The 19,583-nt window shown below is 37.6% G+C and overlaps 3 protein-coding genes across 3 annotated transcripts; 2 read left to right on the forward strand and 1 right to left on the reverse strand.

Moving 5' to 3' along the window:
* The first annotated feature begins 588 nt into the window (after positions 1-588).
* Positions 589-3,955, forward strand: LOC145912033 (uncharacterized). Its single transcript, XM_082999460.1, has 3 exons — positions 589-1,364; positions 1,449-1,554; positions 3,840-3,955. The coding sequence occupies exons 1-3, from the start codon at positions 627-629 to the stop codon at positions 3,953-3,955; spliced, it is 960 nt and encodes a 319-aa protein (XP_082855586.1). The 5' UTR covers positions 589-626.
* Positions 3,956-8,511: 4,556 nt separating this feature from the next.
* Positions 8,512-12,837, reverse strand: LOC145912034 (uncharacterized). Its single transcript, XM_082999461.1, has 5 exons — positions 12,719-12,837; positions 12,218-12,305; positions 11,999-12,083; positions 10,182-11,942; positions 8,512-10,151 (listed from the first exon to the last, which is right to left on the reverse strand). Exons 1-5 carry the CDS (start codon positions 12,835-12,837, stop codon positions 8,512-8,514), a joined length of 3,693 nt encoding a protein of 1,230 aa, XP_082855587.1.
* Positions 12,838-18,173: 5,336 nt separating this feature from the next.
* On the forward strand, positions 18,174-19,015 carry LOC145912036 (uncharacterized). The gene has a single exon (XM_082999462.1). It carries the CDS (start codon positions 18,174-18,176, stop codon positions 18,945-18,947), a length of 774 nt encoding a protein of 257 aa, XP_082855588.1. The 3' UTR covers positions 18,948-19,015.
* The last annotated feature ends 568 nt before the right edge of the window (positions 19,016-19,583 follow it).

The raw sequence follows: 19,583 nt of genomic DNA on the forward strand, positions 1-19,583 counted from the left end.
TTTACTTGTAAGCTGAGGCATAAACGTTTATAGTGTTGAGGTAGTAGATATTGTTGCATTGTTTGCGCGGCAAATAAAAATAGCAAAGGAAATGTTGCGATTAAACTTCATCAATTCGATTGTAGGTCTTTGCATTTACGACAGAGAGCTTTCATATTGGTCAGTCTCCCCTTAAACTTGCTTCAGTTATATATTTATTTTAGCCTTTTTTGTTCAAAGAAATGCAACGTAGTCAGTTTATTTTGTTTCACAAAGTTTATGCAAATACACAGAAATTATTGATGCACTGAAACTTTGATTTCCTCCAAAAAATTAGTGCAGTAGATACAAAGTTAAAATTACACCACAGAGTTCATCTTTTCTTGTAACGTTATTGCATAAAAATGATTGCTATATTTTTGACTATTCATGAAACCGTTTTTCGAATTACTCTAAATCAAAAAATGTTCAAGTAAACTTAGGCGATTATCAGTAATATGCATAACTACCAAAAAATGCACAACGAAGCGACATATGTCCTATAATATATTTTGGGACAGGCATATCACAATTTTAGGTGTAGATTTCTGGTTTGCAGTTGCAAGAGAAAATCTTGAACAGAAATTGAAATAATTTGCCAAGCACATATGGAAAGTATGAAAGAAAACAAATCATTTCGCTGCAACATCTGCGAAAAATCCTTTGAATCTGAAAGAAAACTGTACAGACACATTGAAATTCACTCTGGGAAGAAGCCTTTCAAGTGCAACTATTGTGAGAAAGATTTCCGTCAGAAAAGTGTTCTAAAGAGCCACCTAATTGTTCATACTGGAGAAAAACCTTACCAGTGCAATTATTGTGATAAATCTTTCGGTCAAAAATCAAGTCAACAAAGACATATTCGAATTCACACTGGAGAAAAACCTTACAAGTGCAAATATTGTGAAAAATCTTTCAGAGGAAAAGCTCATCAACAAGAACACATTCGCATTCATACTGGAGAGAAACCTTACAAGTGCAAATATTGTGAAAAACCTTTCAGATTAAGAGGTACTCAAAAAGAACACATTCGAACTCACACTGGAGAGAAACCTTACAAGTGCAAGTATTGTGACAAATCATTTAGCGTCAAGAAGAATCTACGAGACCACACAAGAACCCATACTGGAGAAACGCCTTTCAGATGTGAAATTTGTGAAAAATCGTTTGCAGTCAATCCAACCTTGATTCAACATAGACGAACACACACCGGAGAGAAGCCATTCAATTGTGAAATTTGCGAAAAGTATTTTTCTACCCGCACAAGTTTGCGTGTACACAAACAAATCCATACTGGAGTGAGGCCTTACAAATGCAACTTGTGCGACAAAACCTACTTCACCTCAGTCGGGCGAACAACTCACATTCGAAGTCATGCCGAAGAAAAACCATACGGTTGTGAAACTTGCGATAAAACTTTTGGATATAAGTCAGATTTGAATCAACACAGGCTGGTCCATTATGAAAAGACATGTTACGAGTGCACATTATGCCACAAAGCATACAAGCACATAAACAGCCTAACACGTCACACTCGTACTCACAAATGTATAGCCTCGGGGCAATAAAACGTGCTTTCGTTCAGCATGACGCCCAAACACGTCACTTTTAAAGCTTTTGTGCTTGAAAAAATGTTTAACTATCTACAAAACGGTTTTTTGTTTTGTATCCGAAGTTCACTTGGCAATGGTGGTTAGAATAAACAGTGTGTTTTCGTTCTTTCTACATACGCAATAAAACTATTTTGTTCACATTGAGATTTTCCCCATACATCGGTTTTATCTATAATTGAAAGTTACAAATTGTTGAACGTCAAAACACAAACTTTATACCAATGTCTTTTGCTTTTATTGTCATATAATTTTTTCCCATCAAATCAACTGACAATATTAAGGAGAAAAAAATAATACATGGGAAATTGCCGCCAAAGATAAACGAACATGGGAAAGTTAAACCTTGATAAATATTGCATCTGTTTTCCCTCGCAAAATGTTTCTTTTAAAAGCATGTTGGAAAAACACAGGCCGTGCAACGATCTTATAATTACCAAGCTAAAATATTACTACGTTATCACCATCATAACGGCTGAGTTGTGCAATATGTCCAATGCGTGTAAGTTAGCAATTCCTGTTTCCCATGTTGATGTTAATGTTATAGCGTAAATAATTACTTCTGCTCTGGGCTGCCTGTGTTGCAGTCTTAAGGCGTTTAGTCATTCTAATTCTATTCTATACTCTACCGGTTGCCACGTAAACTGCTTATGTGAAAAGGATTGAAGTTAACGTAGTCTGCCTAGGTCCACCTTAAGGACTGGGGTAGGCCTAAGGCAGAAGTTGAAAAGACAATAACCTGTTCAGTGATACGTTGCCGTCATTGGTGCCGTCAGAATGAGTCGAGGTGAACTTTACAGAAGCAGAAACTCCAGTTGGGCCTGTTGTATGTGGCGAACTAAACGATTATCAGTGAAGTCAATTGCTATTGTCAGCTTGCTTGGGAAGCAGGCATTTCGATTACCTCGATTTCAAGTTCGGGGTGAGGCCGGTGTTGGACTTTCATACAACCTCCGTTGCTAAATTGGATCCCAAAATATGTCACTAATGCGTAACAGGTCGCAGCAAGGAATCGCTGCCAGGAAAAAGAACTATATGAACTTTCTAATCCCGTTGTTTGTCAAAATGACCAACGTTTGCCGTTTCAGTGTGCATTTCAATATGTTGCTTCAGTTGAACCTTGAAACTTATACCAAACAATTTAAGGATTTGTATGAAATTACTAAAATTTTATTACATTCTTTGATCTTAAAAAATGGTTATCGCACCGGCAATTTTTTCCTGTCAAAAATACATCATCAGTGTCTCTAAAAAAAGCAAGAATTAGGTTACAAAATAAAAATTCATTCTATTCTATTCTGATTCAATTCTATACGAGATTTATGCAATGCTAACTCTGTATAACGTATGCTGTTTGGATTTACAAGGCTTAAAAGAATAAACATATGATTGATTGGAATTCAATTCAATTCATTTCAGTTTATTTTCATCATTATCTGTTAAAGTAAAAAACGGCACAGTTAAACACAATACATGAACCAGTTTGGATTAGATGAAGGGACAGTAAAAACCTCAATTCGTTCTGTGAAACCGCTCCTGAGTTGTGTCGATGTTGCAAATAACTTTGGCTGTTTATACGCAGTGCATTTGACGAGACAAAGGAAATGACCATCAACAACCAATGTGCATGAACAAATAAAAAGAATACAATAATACCAAAAATGAATCGTTGTGAATTTTGTTTTGGCAAGTGCACGTACACACGTCGAGTCTCGAGGGCAATTACCAATTAGGCCAGCGGTTAAATGTCGTTGTGATTTTTTTTGCTAAATTGCATTGAAGCATTCCTGGGGGTGTTGACATCGCACGTGGTCATCTCTATAGTTTCGCAGCATTGGCATGTAAGCCAAGAAGGTGTGATTTTAGTGCTTTAAGAAACCCTTTTAAACTAAAGCTTTTAATGTTTTGCGGAATGTTGTTTCATATTTCTGCACCTTGTTTTTTTGTAGTTTTTTTGCCTAGTTGAGTGAAAACACGTGGGAGATAATATTGATGGCTGGTTTGACATCGTGTTATGTGGGTGTTTGCTAATGGGGTAAAGTAGTCCTTAAAGGCTGCAGGTAGAAGATGGTTTTTGTATTTGTAAGCAAATTTACCAAGTTGCAGCTTGTTCAATAGATTGACGGGAAGAATTCTGGATCTAACGTACAGTTGATAGGTGTGGGTGCGAAAGGGACTGTTTGTTAGTATGTGAAGTGCTCTATTTATCAGGACCACCACTGGATGTAGCAATGATGGGCAAACAAAACCCCACGGCAAATGGCCATGGGACAAATGCGAGTGAAAGTGCATGTTTGTTATGTGCATTGCCCAATGAGGTGCTTTAGCTTGTAAAGAATTGCAACACTTTTCGCAATTATTTTGCCGATTGAGCTGACATGTGGGGCCCATGACAGTGTCATCAATATGCACACCAAGGTACTTTGTGGTCTTGACTTGCTCGAGTGTGGTGTCATTAATCTTAAGGTTAAAGGCAAAGTTGTTTGTCTTTTTGCTGTTTGCGAATAGCATGAATGTGTTTTTTTGCAGCTAACTGTTAGTTTGTTGGAATATCACGTTCGATATTTGCAGCCTTTTCTAAATCCCTTACATTTTTGCATGACATGATAAGACAAGTGTCATCTGCGTATAATCTTGTGTAGAATGAGGAAGGCAAATTATTTGCATAAATAAGAAACAGAAGGGGTCCTAAAGGATCCCTGGGAGACGCCGCATTCCACGTTACAGACATTGGAGTGGGAATTGTAAAATTTAGTATATTGTTGTCTGCCACTGAGGTAGTTTTCAAAAAAGATTTTAGTTTTTCCCCGGAATCCATAAAACTCTAATTTTTGCAGGATGATTTCGTGGTTAACGGTATCAAATGCCGTCGATAAATCCAGGAAAATTGCACATGTTTTTTCTTTGTGATCTGTGGAATTGGCTATCATAAATTTGTGCTACTGTCAAATCTGTGGAATGGCTAGGCGTGAATCCATTTTGAAATTTGGTGAGTAGGTCAAATTTTGTTAAGTACTCGGTTATTCTTTTGTGTATAATTATTTCAAAAATTTTGGCAAAAACTGGTATTAGCGATATCGGTCTGTAGTTATTGACATTTTTTGGTCCCCTCCCTTGAACAATAGTGATATTTGCGACAGTTTAAGGCAACTTGGGTAACTTGCTGTTTGAATGCAGCAATTGAACAACATGTAAAGAATTGGAGAGATGACTGGTGCTGCTAGTTTTACTAGTTTTATGGGCATGTCATAGGGACCAGGTGATTTATTTGCATCTAACTGTACAATGGTATTAAAAACTTTATTTCTATAGTGTAAAAAAAGAATGATGATGACGGGCCATTTGTGAGGTATTCTGCTGGTGATTTGGTTGTTGGGGGGACAAGAAGTGCAATATCTTTCCCAATGCAAGGGACGACTGAGAATATTTTATTTTTGGAGAAAGTGCAAGGAAGCCGGGTCTTTTGACCCGAGACATAAAACGGACAATAAACTAAAGTGTGGGTTATCATAGGAACTCTACGCCTATACCATATGCTACCTATTGCTACGTAAGTTGCACTGCCAGACAAGTTGCAATTAACAATACAACTGATCTTCTCCAAAATATTAACATTATTTCTCGGACATTTGGAATACAGGGTTTGACACAGCAATTCAAACGTAATACCACAAAAACACTCAATAGCACCGAAATGAAAAAAAAAGTGTCACGATATCAGTGCTTGCAAAATCACGTGATGTGGAAAGAAATAAAAAAAAAAAACAATAGTACATTGCGTCTCACGCTGTGTTTTTACATTACGTGTTTTCACTGGCTGTTTCACAAGCCTGCCATTGTTTTTATTTAGGTGATTTTACTCTTGTGTGGTATTGAGTTTAAATTGTTGTTTGAAAAAAAAAATTATGAGTAGTTTGCCCGTTGTCTTTTTGCACAGAAAACACTTTTTGATGATCTGCATGCAAGGTTTCCATCGCTGCACGAGAGATATCTTATTCGCAATTATGATATGAACAGCAAAATATGGAATGAGTGGTACGTGGATTCTCCCAATTTATTGAAACTTAAAACACTGAATCCAAACCAGAAACACTGAACCCAAACAAGTCTTATAGGTTTGTTTACACAGCTTGCACCACGCATGCTGTGTTAATTGTTCTAAGGATAGGAATAACCGACGATGGTTTTAATGACTTCATTGGATACACAATTGGTATGTAAACGCTCACCTTTATATATTTTACTCGAAAGCGTAATATTTCCACACTTTTGAAACTAAACCGGTCAAATTGATTTCTATATCGCTCACGCTTAATGTCACGCGCTTATTCATGCGTATGAGCACCACCCAACAAAGTTACATTTCGACATAAACGAGTTATTAACAAATTGGTGATGCTTGTTTATAGTAACATTGTTCGAGATCCCACAATGTAATAGAAAGTATGTTACACAACAGCTTGCTTTAACAGAGTTGAACGAAATTGAATATGGTGTAAAAGAAAATCTTACTCATTGTTTATGCTGTTAACAGGCACAAAAAAGACAACGCGAATAAATGACATCGGGTTCGTCGCAAGAGTCATCATTTAAATGTGGTTGAAAATCTAACAATATTGCAATCTTTGAATAAAAAAGCCAAAGCTAAGATGCTGTTAATCATTTTTTAGTAAACGATTCTAACCTATACTTGGTTTATCATCAGTACTACTACAGCTGATTGCAGAAAAACGTCGAGTTAATAAGGAACTGAAAGGCAGAAGGAAAACAGCAGCAACAACAACGAGCAACAAGCCGGAGGCGTGTAGCGTGACAGCAGCGTCGATAGCACAGAGTGACGTCATCATTTGCAGAGAGTCGAGCTGCAGTGCAGACCTTTAGATGTTGAAGAGGTATAAAGGATTAGAGCTGTCGTATATGTTTAGTGTTGGTTTATGGTGCTGCATGTAAAGTGTTTCCAATATGAGCAATTTAGATTTGATGTTGCAATTATGAAGAACTGTGGGCGAATTGAAATTGACAACATGATCCGAGTTATCCCACAGGTGGTTGCTGACCTCGCTTTCAGCTTATTTTGCACCCATTGCAATCTTTTACTTACTGATTTGGATAAAGGGGTTTTTGGACATACCACAGTTAAATGAGATTATCTAGAAATGACTACGAGGCCTAAATGAGAGACTCAGAACCACAAACTGCACACGATGACGACCACTGCCCTTTTTGTAATATCACACACACACAAAGCGCTTTTGCTTTTAAATTGTAACTCAGCGAAACTCTACCGTTTGTTTTGATTCCTTTCTCTTGCATGTGGTGTTGTGTGGAGGTAGTAGTAGAAGTTTTATACGAAAAGATATAACTTTTTACTACTGGAATGTGGAAAAATCAGGTAAAATAACAGCAATTTATGTTGGTGGTCTGGTAATATTTTGGCTGAAGATGACGTCGTTCGCCGTAGAGCATGGCATAATTGAAACAAAACGGGCACTTTGCTTGAACCAATCTAAACTGGTGATAATTATGCTTATTGAGTTGGCATTTTTGCTGTGTAGTTGCTAGATTGCGCTATCGAAATATCTATCCGTAATGACGTAACGGGTGATTAGGTCAATTATTTATCTCTTTTACAAAGTTCCTCAGGGTTGAGGCAGTCATTTGATTTAAATAACAGGTAAGTTGTAGTACCAGCCGTCATTCGATAACCGAATGAAAAAACCGCAGTGGTAAACAAAGTGGAGAACTTGATGGAATAACTTCTCGTTTGCGATTCAGATTGATTCCAGATAGAGACTGAAATGCATGTTTTTGTGCGAGTGAGATTTGTGTTGAACTGGAAAACCAACCAATCACCGAACAACAAGTTTACGAAGCTAAATACCAAACGTAAAGTTCCAAGGGCTTTCTTCAAGTTGATTGCTTCCTGATAGTAAGTCAGTTTAAATGTGTTAAACTGTGACGTTTTACAACATTTGTGTAAGCATTTTCCTAAATACTATGGTCAGAATAATATTCTCCTGTTGGCCTGAACAAAACCTAACTTGTGCGTTGACTAAAGCACGAACGGTGAAAACATACGCGACAAGTTAATGTGAGTATGTTGTTTTATATGTTCCGTTTATAATGTGAAACGATGACATTTCGAGAAATGAAAAGGAATCAGAAGTTTTCATATGGGGGAAGGCGAGTTTTATAAGATGGTCAAAGACTGTTTAACTTAGTAACAATTATCCTTAGGTTTTAGCATAGCTTTAAAAAAAACTACTCACACTGGATGGAGACAAGATCTACAAATGCGACGAGCAGTTTTGCGAAATATGACGTAACTGTGTTCACAACCACATGACGTACTTCAAGTGTACCACGCAGTGATGTCATGATGTTCTGCGATGGATGTATCATAGCACTCTATGTATATCTTGCTCGCGTTTTGCATATTTTGTGCAGGTTATTACAATGTCCGGTACACTGTACAGCACGCGGGAATTTTCCACATGCAGTGAAACGGTATCGCTTTTGGAAGGTGGAGTAAATACATTCAGTGTAACGAAAAGCCAACCAGTATATACATAGGAATACAAATTCATTTACAAAATTATTCGTCTTAGCAACAGTTAACTGTTGGTTTTCATGTATATCCTATTGAAGACATTTACAAGTAGCATTTTTACCATAAAACATGTACACAACAAATATACAATGCTGAAGGCATAAATGTATACCACAAGAAGTGTAAAAGGCACTTAAAACTGGACAATGAACGAAATTGCAGTATTTCATGGAAAATGGAAGAAGGTTAAATTAAGTGGGGAAACATGCGTGTTGTTACAGTACTACAACAAATCTATCCATACGTTCAATATATGCGACAATCATTTACGCTTCATCCAACAATCTTAATCACGCCCTCACCATCCTGCTCACAACGGGGTTTATATTTGACACATAAATCAGACGAACGACTTCTTGCTGAACGTAAAAATGAAATTTTGGAAACGATCCAATCTTTCACGTTGGACAATCGCTCTTCCAGTGCTTTTGAGTAGAGCAAGGGGTTGATGGCGCTGTTGATTGGAAGCAACAGACAAGCACTTAAGACATAAACGTCTCCAGGTATTTTCAATCCTCCTACACTCAAAAACCCCATCATACAAATAGGAATCCAGCAACAAAAGTCGGTCAAAATCAACCTAGTGATTCTTTTTTGCATCCTGGAGCTGAAATCAGTGCTTCTGGATCCTTTCATGCGGTTGCTTTGCTTGTAAATAAGAAAATAAGCAACCACCATGTAGATAAACATGATGAAGTTGATTGTGATAAGGAATGTTGAATATTCCCAAGCAAACTCGTTGGTTGTTGCAAACAAACGTGGCATACAGACGCTTGTTTCACTATAATATCCAAATTCTCCATTGATAGAGTTACGCGGAAAGGAATTTTCAATTATACGTTTAACATCGTACCAAGATTTTGGCTCTGATGTGGATATTCTTTGTGCAAGTAACGACATATTTTCTCTTGACACGAAATCTGTTTCATAAAAGTTATTTGGAAACCAAACAGCAGTAACAAAGTACTCGGAAGTTGCGTTGAGCAAAGGAAAGGTTGCCAACAAAATAGCTAATATCCAACAAGATAATTCAACAATCACAGTTTTAGTAACACTGACATTTCGTATATGGAAAGGTTTAAAGGCAGATACCAGGCGAAATGTGGTCATAGCTGTCATAGTGAAGGCTGATGCTTCTGATGATACGATTGCAAGTGCTCCAAGTCCTGAACACAAGCTACTTGTTCTCCATTCTCTATCAAACAAACAATAATATCCAGAATATCTAGTCGCTTGTATTATGACTGCCAGTAGATAAACACTCATGAGAAGGTCAGACACGCAGAGGTTAAGAATAAAAACGCTTGTATTAATGAAGAAATTCTGATCTTCATTACCTTCAATCAAGTCACGTGTGGTTGTTACAAATACAAACGAATTCCCTCCCAGTGCTAAGATGCCAGTCACCCAGAAGATACCTCGATAAACTGGGTTTGCGATCATTTCGTTGACGTCTGCAAACACGTTTTTATCCAAATTAACACATTCGTCACTTCCGTCTGAGCAGTCATTAATTCCGTTCTGTACATAATTCATTTCAACTGATAAAGGTTGTTCATTGGTGCAATAAAACCTGCTATTTTCACAACGACATCTGCTTTCATCAGATACGTCATCGCAGTCGATTATTCCGTCACAAACATGACCCCTATCGATGGAAATCTTACCTTTACTACTGCAGTAGTAGCGGGTATTGTTACAAAGTTCCAGAAATTCGTCTGATTTGTCATCGCAATCAATTATTCCATCACAGACTCTTTGTTTGTCTATGTTAATTTCTGCTTTGTTGAAACATTTAAACCTGTTCGGACAAAGTGTTTCTCCAATAATATTTAGAACGTCATTTGTAGATCCATCGCACCACATTGGATAAAAATCCCTTGCGAAAGATATTTCAAATATAACTCTAAGATCTGTAAAAAAACTATTCATAACTGAAACACAAAGAGATTCGTGGATTAAAATTTTTTCTGTAAAGATGTTGTCATCTGCTACACACTCACTTAGCACTGATGTTGTGCCAGTTGAACAGTACTTCGTGTTAGTTTGGTTAACACATTGTACACTTGTGTTACACAACACCTTATCTTGGTTCACACATGTAGAATTGTCCTTACAATGCATTTGGTTCTGGGGACAATTTCCTTGTATATTGCGACACAATGTTTGATTTTCACATAAACATTCATCTGACATATCATAGCAATCCACTATACCGTCACAAACTTGCTTGCTTGATACTATCAACCTTTTGTCCAAACAATGGAAACATCTAAATTGGCCATTTTGAAAACAAATGTCAGAACTGTCAGAACATTGAGCCACAGAATCGTCGACGTTGGTTTGAGGTAAAACACAAACACCTTTTCTCGCTGATCCAGAACATTTAAATCCAAATCCATGTTGAACTTCGTCACTTTTGTCCTTGCAGCCATCGATAGCTTGCCCGTCACAAAAATATTCTCCTGCAATAAGTTGTCCGTTGTCACAGAAAAACACATTTTCGCAGGATTTGCGGCATGTTGAAATTGTACAAACCACTTTATCAACTTCACAATTATTACCAACGCTAGTACACGTTTTACTAACAACTTCACGGCACGTATATGTATCTGTTGTGTGCACAAGATTTCTGGCTTCCATTTCACTTGGACAAGTTAGAGCCACTAAATGACAAGATTGACATGTAATGTTAGAAAATGAACAAACTTCGTCCATTCCATCAACACAATCTACAAACGTATCATTTACCCAACTAAAAGGTATACATCTACCTTCTGGTGAGCATTGTGCGCTATTTGGATTACACGGACATCTGGCGTAAGTACCAGAACAGTTGCAAGTGTAATGTGTCTCATCACTTCCATCACTGCAGTCAGGTTTTCCGTCACACAACAAAGATCGATCAATGCAATTTAAATCCTTTCCAATACACTGTTTCAATCCAACACAAGCACATTCAAACTTGCTGGATGGACATGTGCAGTTAACTTCATCACTACCGTCTCCACAGTGTTTAAACCTATCACATTGCGAAGATTTGCTGATACAACCGAACATTTCTGAGCAGTTTTTAGTTTTGTAACATGGACACTCAAATTTGTCTGTTGGGCATGTGCAGTTTAACTCATCACTCCAATCTACACAGTTGTTATATCCATCGCATTGCTTAGATTTACTAATGCAACCATACAATGACATGCAATCATTGGATTTGTAACATGGACATTCAAACTTATCCGCTGGGCATGTGCAGTTAACCTCATCACTCCAATCTCCACAGTTGTTCAATCCATCGCATTGGCTAGATATACTAATGCAGCCATTAAGCAGACATTCCTTAGTTTTAAAACATGAACATTCAAACTTATCAACCGGACAAGTGCAATTTGCCTCATCACTGCCGTCAGGACAATCAATGCGTCCATTACATTGTCTCCATTTTGAATTACGACTTCGCCATCCAGGACACGTTGTGTTGTAACAATCACAAATAAATTTGACATCCGGATAAACCTCTCCAAACTCATCGCTCCAATCTCCACAGTTGTTTAATCCATTATTCACCGACCACATCTCAATACATGCTGCTTGATATGATCCACATTTACCGACCTTGTTGCAAGCACATTCGAACATGGACGAGGGACAAGTGCAGTTTGGATCAAGATACGGAGCTTTACAAAGCGGTAGATTTTCCTCTCCTGTTACAACATGGAGTTTTCAAAAATATCGCTTGTGTATTATTAGATAGACTTACTTGTGACAGGAAGAGGGGCCAGACTTGTGTCCTCACTCGGACATTCACCTTTCACCCATCCAATCAACACAAACATCAAAAATATCTTCAACATAATCCACGATTTCTATATTTCTACTGCAAAATGATAAAATTGTCTTTCAAAGATCATTTATTTTAAAGTGATCTTCTGAAATGTCACCACTTTTTCAAAAATATGAATTTTTTGTCTGGGTTCACTGGCATCGCAGCCAAAACGTACAGAAGTCCTGCCTTGTCATGCGTCTTGATACTCTTCTGCGTTTCCCTAGAGTTAATAGCCCAAAAACTACGGGTAGCAGCATGTTAATTACACCAAGGCGATTAAAATATGTTAAACCATATGCATCTTGCATCTATGCATATGTATAGTGGTACCAAGCAAGTAGCAGTGACGTTATCACAATGTTGCAGGATAAAGGACTCAACCACAAATATGTTTGCCACTGTGTTTATTAGCCTAAAACGTCTATTTAACATTTAACTCTTTAATCGGAATTGCTCGTCTGTCACTTATAGTTTCTAAAGTGTTATTTGAAACCGACGTTTCGTCTGCCGTTCGGCGAGACTTCCTCAGGGTTATGTCAACAATAATGCATCAAACGCATAAACAGTAAAAACGCAAGAAAAAAGGGGAACGGATAACATTGGCACCACTTGTATTGTCACGTGACCAGGTGTGTAGCGGGGCGTAACACTTACAACAAATTGTTGTAAACCGCTGGAAAGTACACACATTGCTCCTTGTCATTCACGCATTGGTTGTTCTTGTGAATGTGGAGCGTCTCCAGGAACAGACGTTTTGTGTGGTCCTCCTCCATCTCTAGGATTTGGACCTCATCAAAGTTAACTCGGTGACCGAGTGTGGCAGCGTGTTTTGCCAGTGCTGTCCTCCGGCTATTCTTCGCTGCAACGTCGCGGCGATGCTCTTTTAACCGAGTCTGTAACGTTCTCCCTGTTTCACCGATGTACGCCACCGAGTTAACTTTGATGAGGTCCAAATCCTAGAGATGGAGGAGAACCACACAAAACGTTTATTCCTTGAGACGCTCCACATTCACAAGAACAACCAATTTAAAGTGTTACGCCCCGCTACACACCTGGTCACGTGACAATACAAGCGGTACCAATGTTATCCGTTCCCTTTTTTTGTGTGTTTTTCTTTCGTAGTTCTTGCGTTTTTACTGTTTATGCGTTTAATGCATTATTGTTAACATAACCCTGAGGAAGTCTCGCCGAATGGCAGACGAAACGTCGGTTTCAAATAAGCACTTAAGAAACTAAGTGCCAGAAGAGCAATTCCGATTAATTAGTATGCCTGGTTACAAAAATAGCAGTATATTTAACTCTTTAGTTGGCAGCATGGGCGTCGATTTTGTAACGTTTTGCAAAAATATTAAGGGTGACTTTTCCAGGTTTTAGAAAAAAAAACATTTCGTCAGTCGTATCGCCCTAAACATAGGCAAACGACGCAAATTCCGTTTCGTGTCAGTTTGTTTTTGCACCGAACCATATGTTGTTATGGCACTAAGTTTTAAACACTTCAATTACGGAACCCCCGACTGAAACCGGCACATGTTTGTTTCACAGGATGCAAATTAAGTAATTATGAAGTAATTACCATAAAAATCTATTGCGCAACCATGCCGACTCATGCCATTATGCCATAAGAACTGCTGCGTTGGGTAATAATCCACTAGACACTTTTGTTTGTCATGATTGTGACGGTGATAATACAGGTCGTTGGAAACTAGTTTAACGTATAGTATAATGTATGTGGTTTCTCTGACAATACAATACCTTGTTCCCCTGTTTGTTTGGAGGGGTGACATGTCACCCCAGTCACCCTTAAATCGACGCCTATGGTTGGCAGAATAGTAATAGTATGAACAAATTACCACCATGTCCAACAGAGGTTTCCTGTTGATGTCGGTGACGACAAGGAAAGAATTACAATCGAACTAAAAAAGCAGTATAAGCATATAGAATGTACCCCTTATAAATCAATATGTTTCCCAACCACAAAATATAATGTCGAAAGAATGAATATGTGATGTTCCTTTTGTTTTTTACGTACTCCCATCCTTGATAATGCCCTTACACCGACAAAGGGAAGTTCCTTGTAGTAACACAGCATTGCTTCTTAGTAAGACCATGTTAGCTCAGCCTGTGATAACGCACGTTACAGCTGTTTTGCATTTTCTGTTGAAATTTAGCATTATTCAAATGATTTCTTATGCCGGATCTACAGCACTCACGCTTTGCGTCGGCGGATTCTTTGCTTGTTTCATTGCGACGGGCGTGCGCTCGGGAGTAAGTTTGGAAGCGTAAGCTTTTGGTCACAAGAGGTCGCTGGCTTGCGACCGCTCGGCGTAATGCGCCCGCGACTTGCCGCTGTGCGTATACGCCGGAGAAATCATTTTGATTTAGCTAACCACCGCAAGCTGTGGAAACAGGTTGCAGGTCGTAGGTATGCGTGTTGTAAGTGAAATTCGGATGTGGGCCAGAGTATTGTTTGTCGTTTTATGTTTATTTTAGTTTTAAAATTTTTAGTTAAACTAACACTTCAAAAGAACATGCCTGAAATTGTTTTATATAGAAGGCCAAACTAACTCATCGTAGTAAGTTAAACATTGACTGTGACACGTTTATATCTTCCAGCCTTTATACAGCATAGGTAGTTTCATTTAGCTGATAATAGCGCTGTTTAAATAAAAAAAATGTAAGTTGCTCTTGCTTATTCACCTTAAAACCAAACAACTGTTTTGTTGTACAATAAACTAAAGGATATTTATACATGGTAATAAATTGGTATCGCTGGTACTGAGACAATGCGTAATTGAGTGCAAGATCCCGACAAGATCAAGGAACTGGCCCAATTAAAAATTTAACCCAAATCACAATATAAAGCAGTATAACACTATAACGCATGATCAATGTCACTCGTCCACAGATTCCACATAGGTTAACTTAAACCTACCATATGCACATGACACTTTGATGTGTACAGAAAACTAAATGTACAAAATAACAACACGCCAGATTTGCCGGTCCACCTCAGCGTTATCTTGGTTGCAGCTCATTCTCAAATTGAACTGTTGATGAACGCAGTCGTGTTCGAAATGTTTGCTCAAAATGTTTAGCAGCACATCAACTAAGGCTTTTTTGTTCAAGAAAGTAAAATCCAAGTTTTTTGCATCTAAGATCTTGCAATACTTTGTTGCAAATTGGTTGCACCTTGTACATATGAAAATGCAATTATACCTAACTATTTTTTTAGTGCAAATTAGGTTTACTTTTAAGCGTATGGTCCGGAAAAAGCAATACAGGGCATCAAATGTCAGCATTTACAGCTAAACTGCTATCAAGCCTGTTTCGTAAATTTTTGTTGTTTGTTTCTACGATAAATTGTAAGCCAAGGTTCCTCGTTGGGTCCGTGGACAACCTGGTGTCCCTTATTGCTGATGAAAATTGTGAAGATATTTTTGTTGACCTTACACAAAACGAAATTGGTTGATAAAAGTATTACAGCATTAATATACTGTGGATTCATTCATAGATCCCTGTAGACTCTTAGGGGTTACAATCCCAGGCGCGAAACTTTAACATAAGGGATTTGGCGTGCAGAAAAATAAACAGTTTACATTCTTTCTTTTGTTACTTTTCGGGAAATCTAAAACCCTCGAAAAATCGCAGATTTTAGACCTAATTGAACATGACCTTTAATAAATCTAAACTACCAGTTTTTTACATTGAAGATGATTATAAGAAGCGAAAATGAAGTGTTGTCCTGCTTTTCCCTGCGATTTACTCCAGTTTACTCTTGTCATCCTCACCCACATACTGTTACCATGAAAGTTTTACAACTCTGCCCACCACTATCGGCTTGTCTAAATATTTAAAGCTGCACAATACATGAGAACACACAAAATTGATACCATCCATCAATTAGACTGCATGTGACGTCTTGGTCTATCATTTTAGTATTTCTGTGATACTTTGATTTTGTAACTATCAGCTCACACAGCAGGTCGACATTTTGACAGCACCACGTCTACGTGGTCCGTTAAATTTTGACGCGAAACTGATCCTGGATGAATGAATTTGTTAGGAGTAATTTCAAGGTGTCTATTCTGTCAATTCCGAGCCCCACAAAGAGGTCTGTTACTTAACATGCCTTGCCGTATTGCAAAACAATGACGTCACTTGCAGTTGGAACGTCGTCGTAGTGGCAAGTTCCACCAAATGTTATGCCTGGTCAAGATAAGGGATGAAATTATTTGAGGACACTCAACAACTAGTTTGCGGCCCTGGTCCAGTTCGCTCAAGTTTCTAGAGCTTAATTTAACTGTCCAGGGTTTATTAGTGCAAAAAAGTTTTACTTCAAACCAGATATGTCTGTTACTCACTTTACATAAATTTATTGATGTTGATATAAAGAACGCCTTGAAACATTTATTCAACTGTAGTAGGTTGCGCCGTCTAGCAGACGAACTGCAGTTGTTTTGGCTTTGACAATCATGATAAAATACAGAAAATCAGTGAATTACAACTGGCTTGAAAGTCACATTAAATGTCGTTTTGCAAATTATATGGCTGCTAAATTTTACCTGGAAAATATCACTTTTGCATCCTCAATGTTTCCCACAATCGAAAAACTGAGATCCGAATATATTTTCCATTCTGATTCCAATATTTTGACATCGAAATAAAAAAAGTTCGCCGAATAAACTTCAATAAAACTGAATCGAAACGATTAAACAACACTATTATGGAAATAACGATGACAGAGACACTAACGCTTGTCTTAAACACTAAACAAATTTACCCGTTTCCAACTGGAACTTAAAAACTTTCAACACTGACTCAAATATAACTGAGCTTTTAAATTATTGGAAAAATATATGATTGATGGCTGACGTCATTTCTTGCCTCGTGGTCTCGACTATTGTTCAGAAAATGGCGCTTTTTTCCCAAATACTTTACATGCAACCAATGAATAATTAAAAGTTTTGTCAAATGCACGAAATTGCTCCCGAAAGTTTTGGATTTCAGTAAAAGTAATTAAATTTCAGTTTTTTTTTATGGTTTAGTTTCGAAGTTGAGCGAGAGGCAGAGCGGAGATGTAAAGTTGTTTCGAACATTGTTTGCATAGAAACAATAAAAAAATAGCTTGGTTACGCATGATTAAGCATCCAGAAAAAGACCTGCGTGCTCCCTGCTACCGCAAAAAGCCCACAAAACACAGGGTTTCCTAGCAGTTGTTCAGAATTTAATTGCTTTGCGAAAGGAAACATGGCAGCAACATAGGTTAAAAGCGCGGCAAACTGGCCAGGCACAGACATTTCCACTTTGAGGAACTGTACAATAAATCGACCAACGGGCACCAATGTACATGTATGTGAAAGAATGTATTCGTTTTATCGATGGTTCAAGTCGGCTAAAGTTAGAAAGTTAGTGAGGCGTCACGCCCTGAGGCAAAGTTGTTTTTCCGAATTCGATTGAGGTGTTGCGTTCTGCATTGTGCGTTTACTTGTTAGCTGAGGCATATTTTTGTATTGATGAGATAGTAGATATTGGAGCTTGCGAAAAAATTCCTTATGATCGTCTCGGTTAGTCTTGGCATATTTATAGAAAATTATTGAGAACTCGAGATTGAATGCGGCGAAATCAGTTTGAAGCAAATTGTTAGCTCAGGCAATCTCAATCAAGTTTCTGCTACCACGACCTTAAACTTGCTTCAGTTGTTAAAACTTATGTCGATCTTTTTTGTTTCATATACACCATATACAACGTATTGTTCGATATTACTCATAACTACCAAAAAAATGCACAACAAAGCCGTGTATATTCTTATATTTAAACCTTGCAAACTGCAATTTATTTTTGCGTTGAGAGTGTGGAGAACTGTAAATGTTTTTTTAATAAACCGCTGTGAAACCGATTGATTTTCCAAACCGCCAACTATTCTGCATGGGGTATACAGCATAATTATATGATCTATAAATATATATTGATCTTATGGAAATAGGAATTCTTTATCACGACCTAAAATATATTTGGAAAAAATAAATCACCTTAATTTATGTGTTCATTTGCAGTTCGCAGCAGCAAGGAAATTTTCTGCAAAAACATTGAGACAAATTGTCAAGCACATATGGAAAGTACAAAAGAAAAGAAATCATTTCGCTGCAACATCTGTGAAAAAATATTTAAAACTCAAAACGGACTGAACAAACACTTTGGAATTCACAGTGGGAAGAAACCTTACCAGTGCAAATATTGTAAGAAAGCATTCCGTCAAAGTTTTGGACTAAAAAGTCATCTACAAATACATACCGGAGAGAAACCTTACAAGTGCAACTATTGTGAAAAATCTTTCAGCCAAAAAACTCTTCAGCAAAGGCACATTCGAACTCACACTGGAGAGAAACCTTACAAGTGCAAGTATTGTGACAAATCTTTCTGCATGAAAAGTTATCTACAAGGTCACATAAAAATTCATACTGGAGAAACGCCTTTCAGATGTGAAATTTGCGACAAATCGTTTGCAACCAATGCAAATTTGACTCAGCATAGACGATCACACACCGGAGAGAAGCCATTCAATTGTAACATTTGCGAAAAATGTTTTTCCAGCAGCTCAATTTTGCGTGTGCACAGACGATCCCATACTGGAGTGAAGTTTTTTAAATGCAATTTTTGTGACAAAAGCTTTACCACCTCAAGCCAACGAACATGTCATATTCGAACTCATACCGGAGAAAAACTATTCAGTTGCGAAATTTGCGGTAAAACGTTTGCAAATAGGTCAGGTTTGCTTCATCACAGACAAGTGCATAGTGGGGAGAAACGTTACAAGTGCACAATCTGCCATAAAGCCTATAGACATGCAAGCAGCTTAAAACGTCACATTCAAATCCACAACTGATGCGGACTCAGAAGCGAACCATTGCAATAAAACATACTTCCGTTCAGTGTGACACACAAACACGTTGCGTGAAAAAATGGTGTTTAAAAAATGTTTACCTATCTACAAAAACGATTTGTTTTATATCAGAAATTCACCTGGGCAGTGGGTGGTTAGAACAAAAAATCTCGCTATATATGTGTTTTCTTTCTTTCTTTTGTAAATAGACATTCAAAGAAAACAGTTTTTGTACCGATAGATTTCTTAGACATCGGTCTGCGGAATCTGCAACAAATTATTGAATGTCAAAACCCAATTTTGTTCGAAGGTCTTTTGCACTTATTGTTATATCGTTGTGAAGAAAAATAATATGAATTTTCTTTTTTTCATTAGCACATCTGCGTCAATAGCGCTAAATGTAATGCAATAAAGTCCATACATATCATAGTGGAATAACTCCATATTATTTTGTTAACAGCAATAATAAGTTGTTTCGAACATTGTTTGCATAGAAACAATAAAAATAGCTTGGTTACGCATGATTAAGCATCAAGAACAAAACCTGCGTGCGCCTTGCTACCGCAAAAAGTCCACATGTAAAACAGGGTTTCCTAGCAGTTGTTCACAATTTAATTGCAAAAAAAGTATGTAAAATGG

The sequence above is a fragment of the Ascidia mentula genome, chromosome 8, assembly GCF_947561715.1.
Source record: "Ascidia mentula chromosome 8, kaAscMent1.1, whole genome shotgun sequence".
NCBI classification, from domain to species: Eukaryota; Metazoa; Chordata; class Ascidiacea; order Phlebobranchia; family Ascidiidae; genus Ascidia; species Ascidia mentula.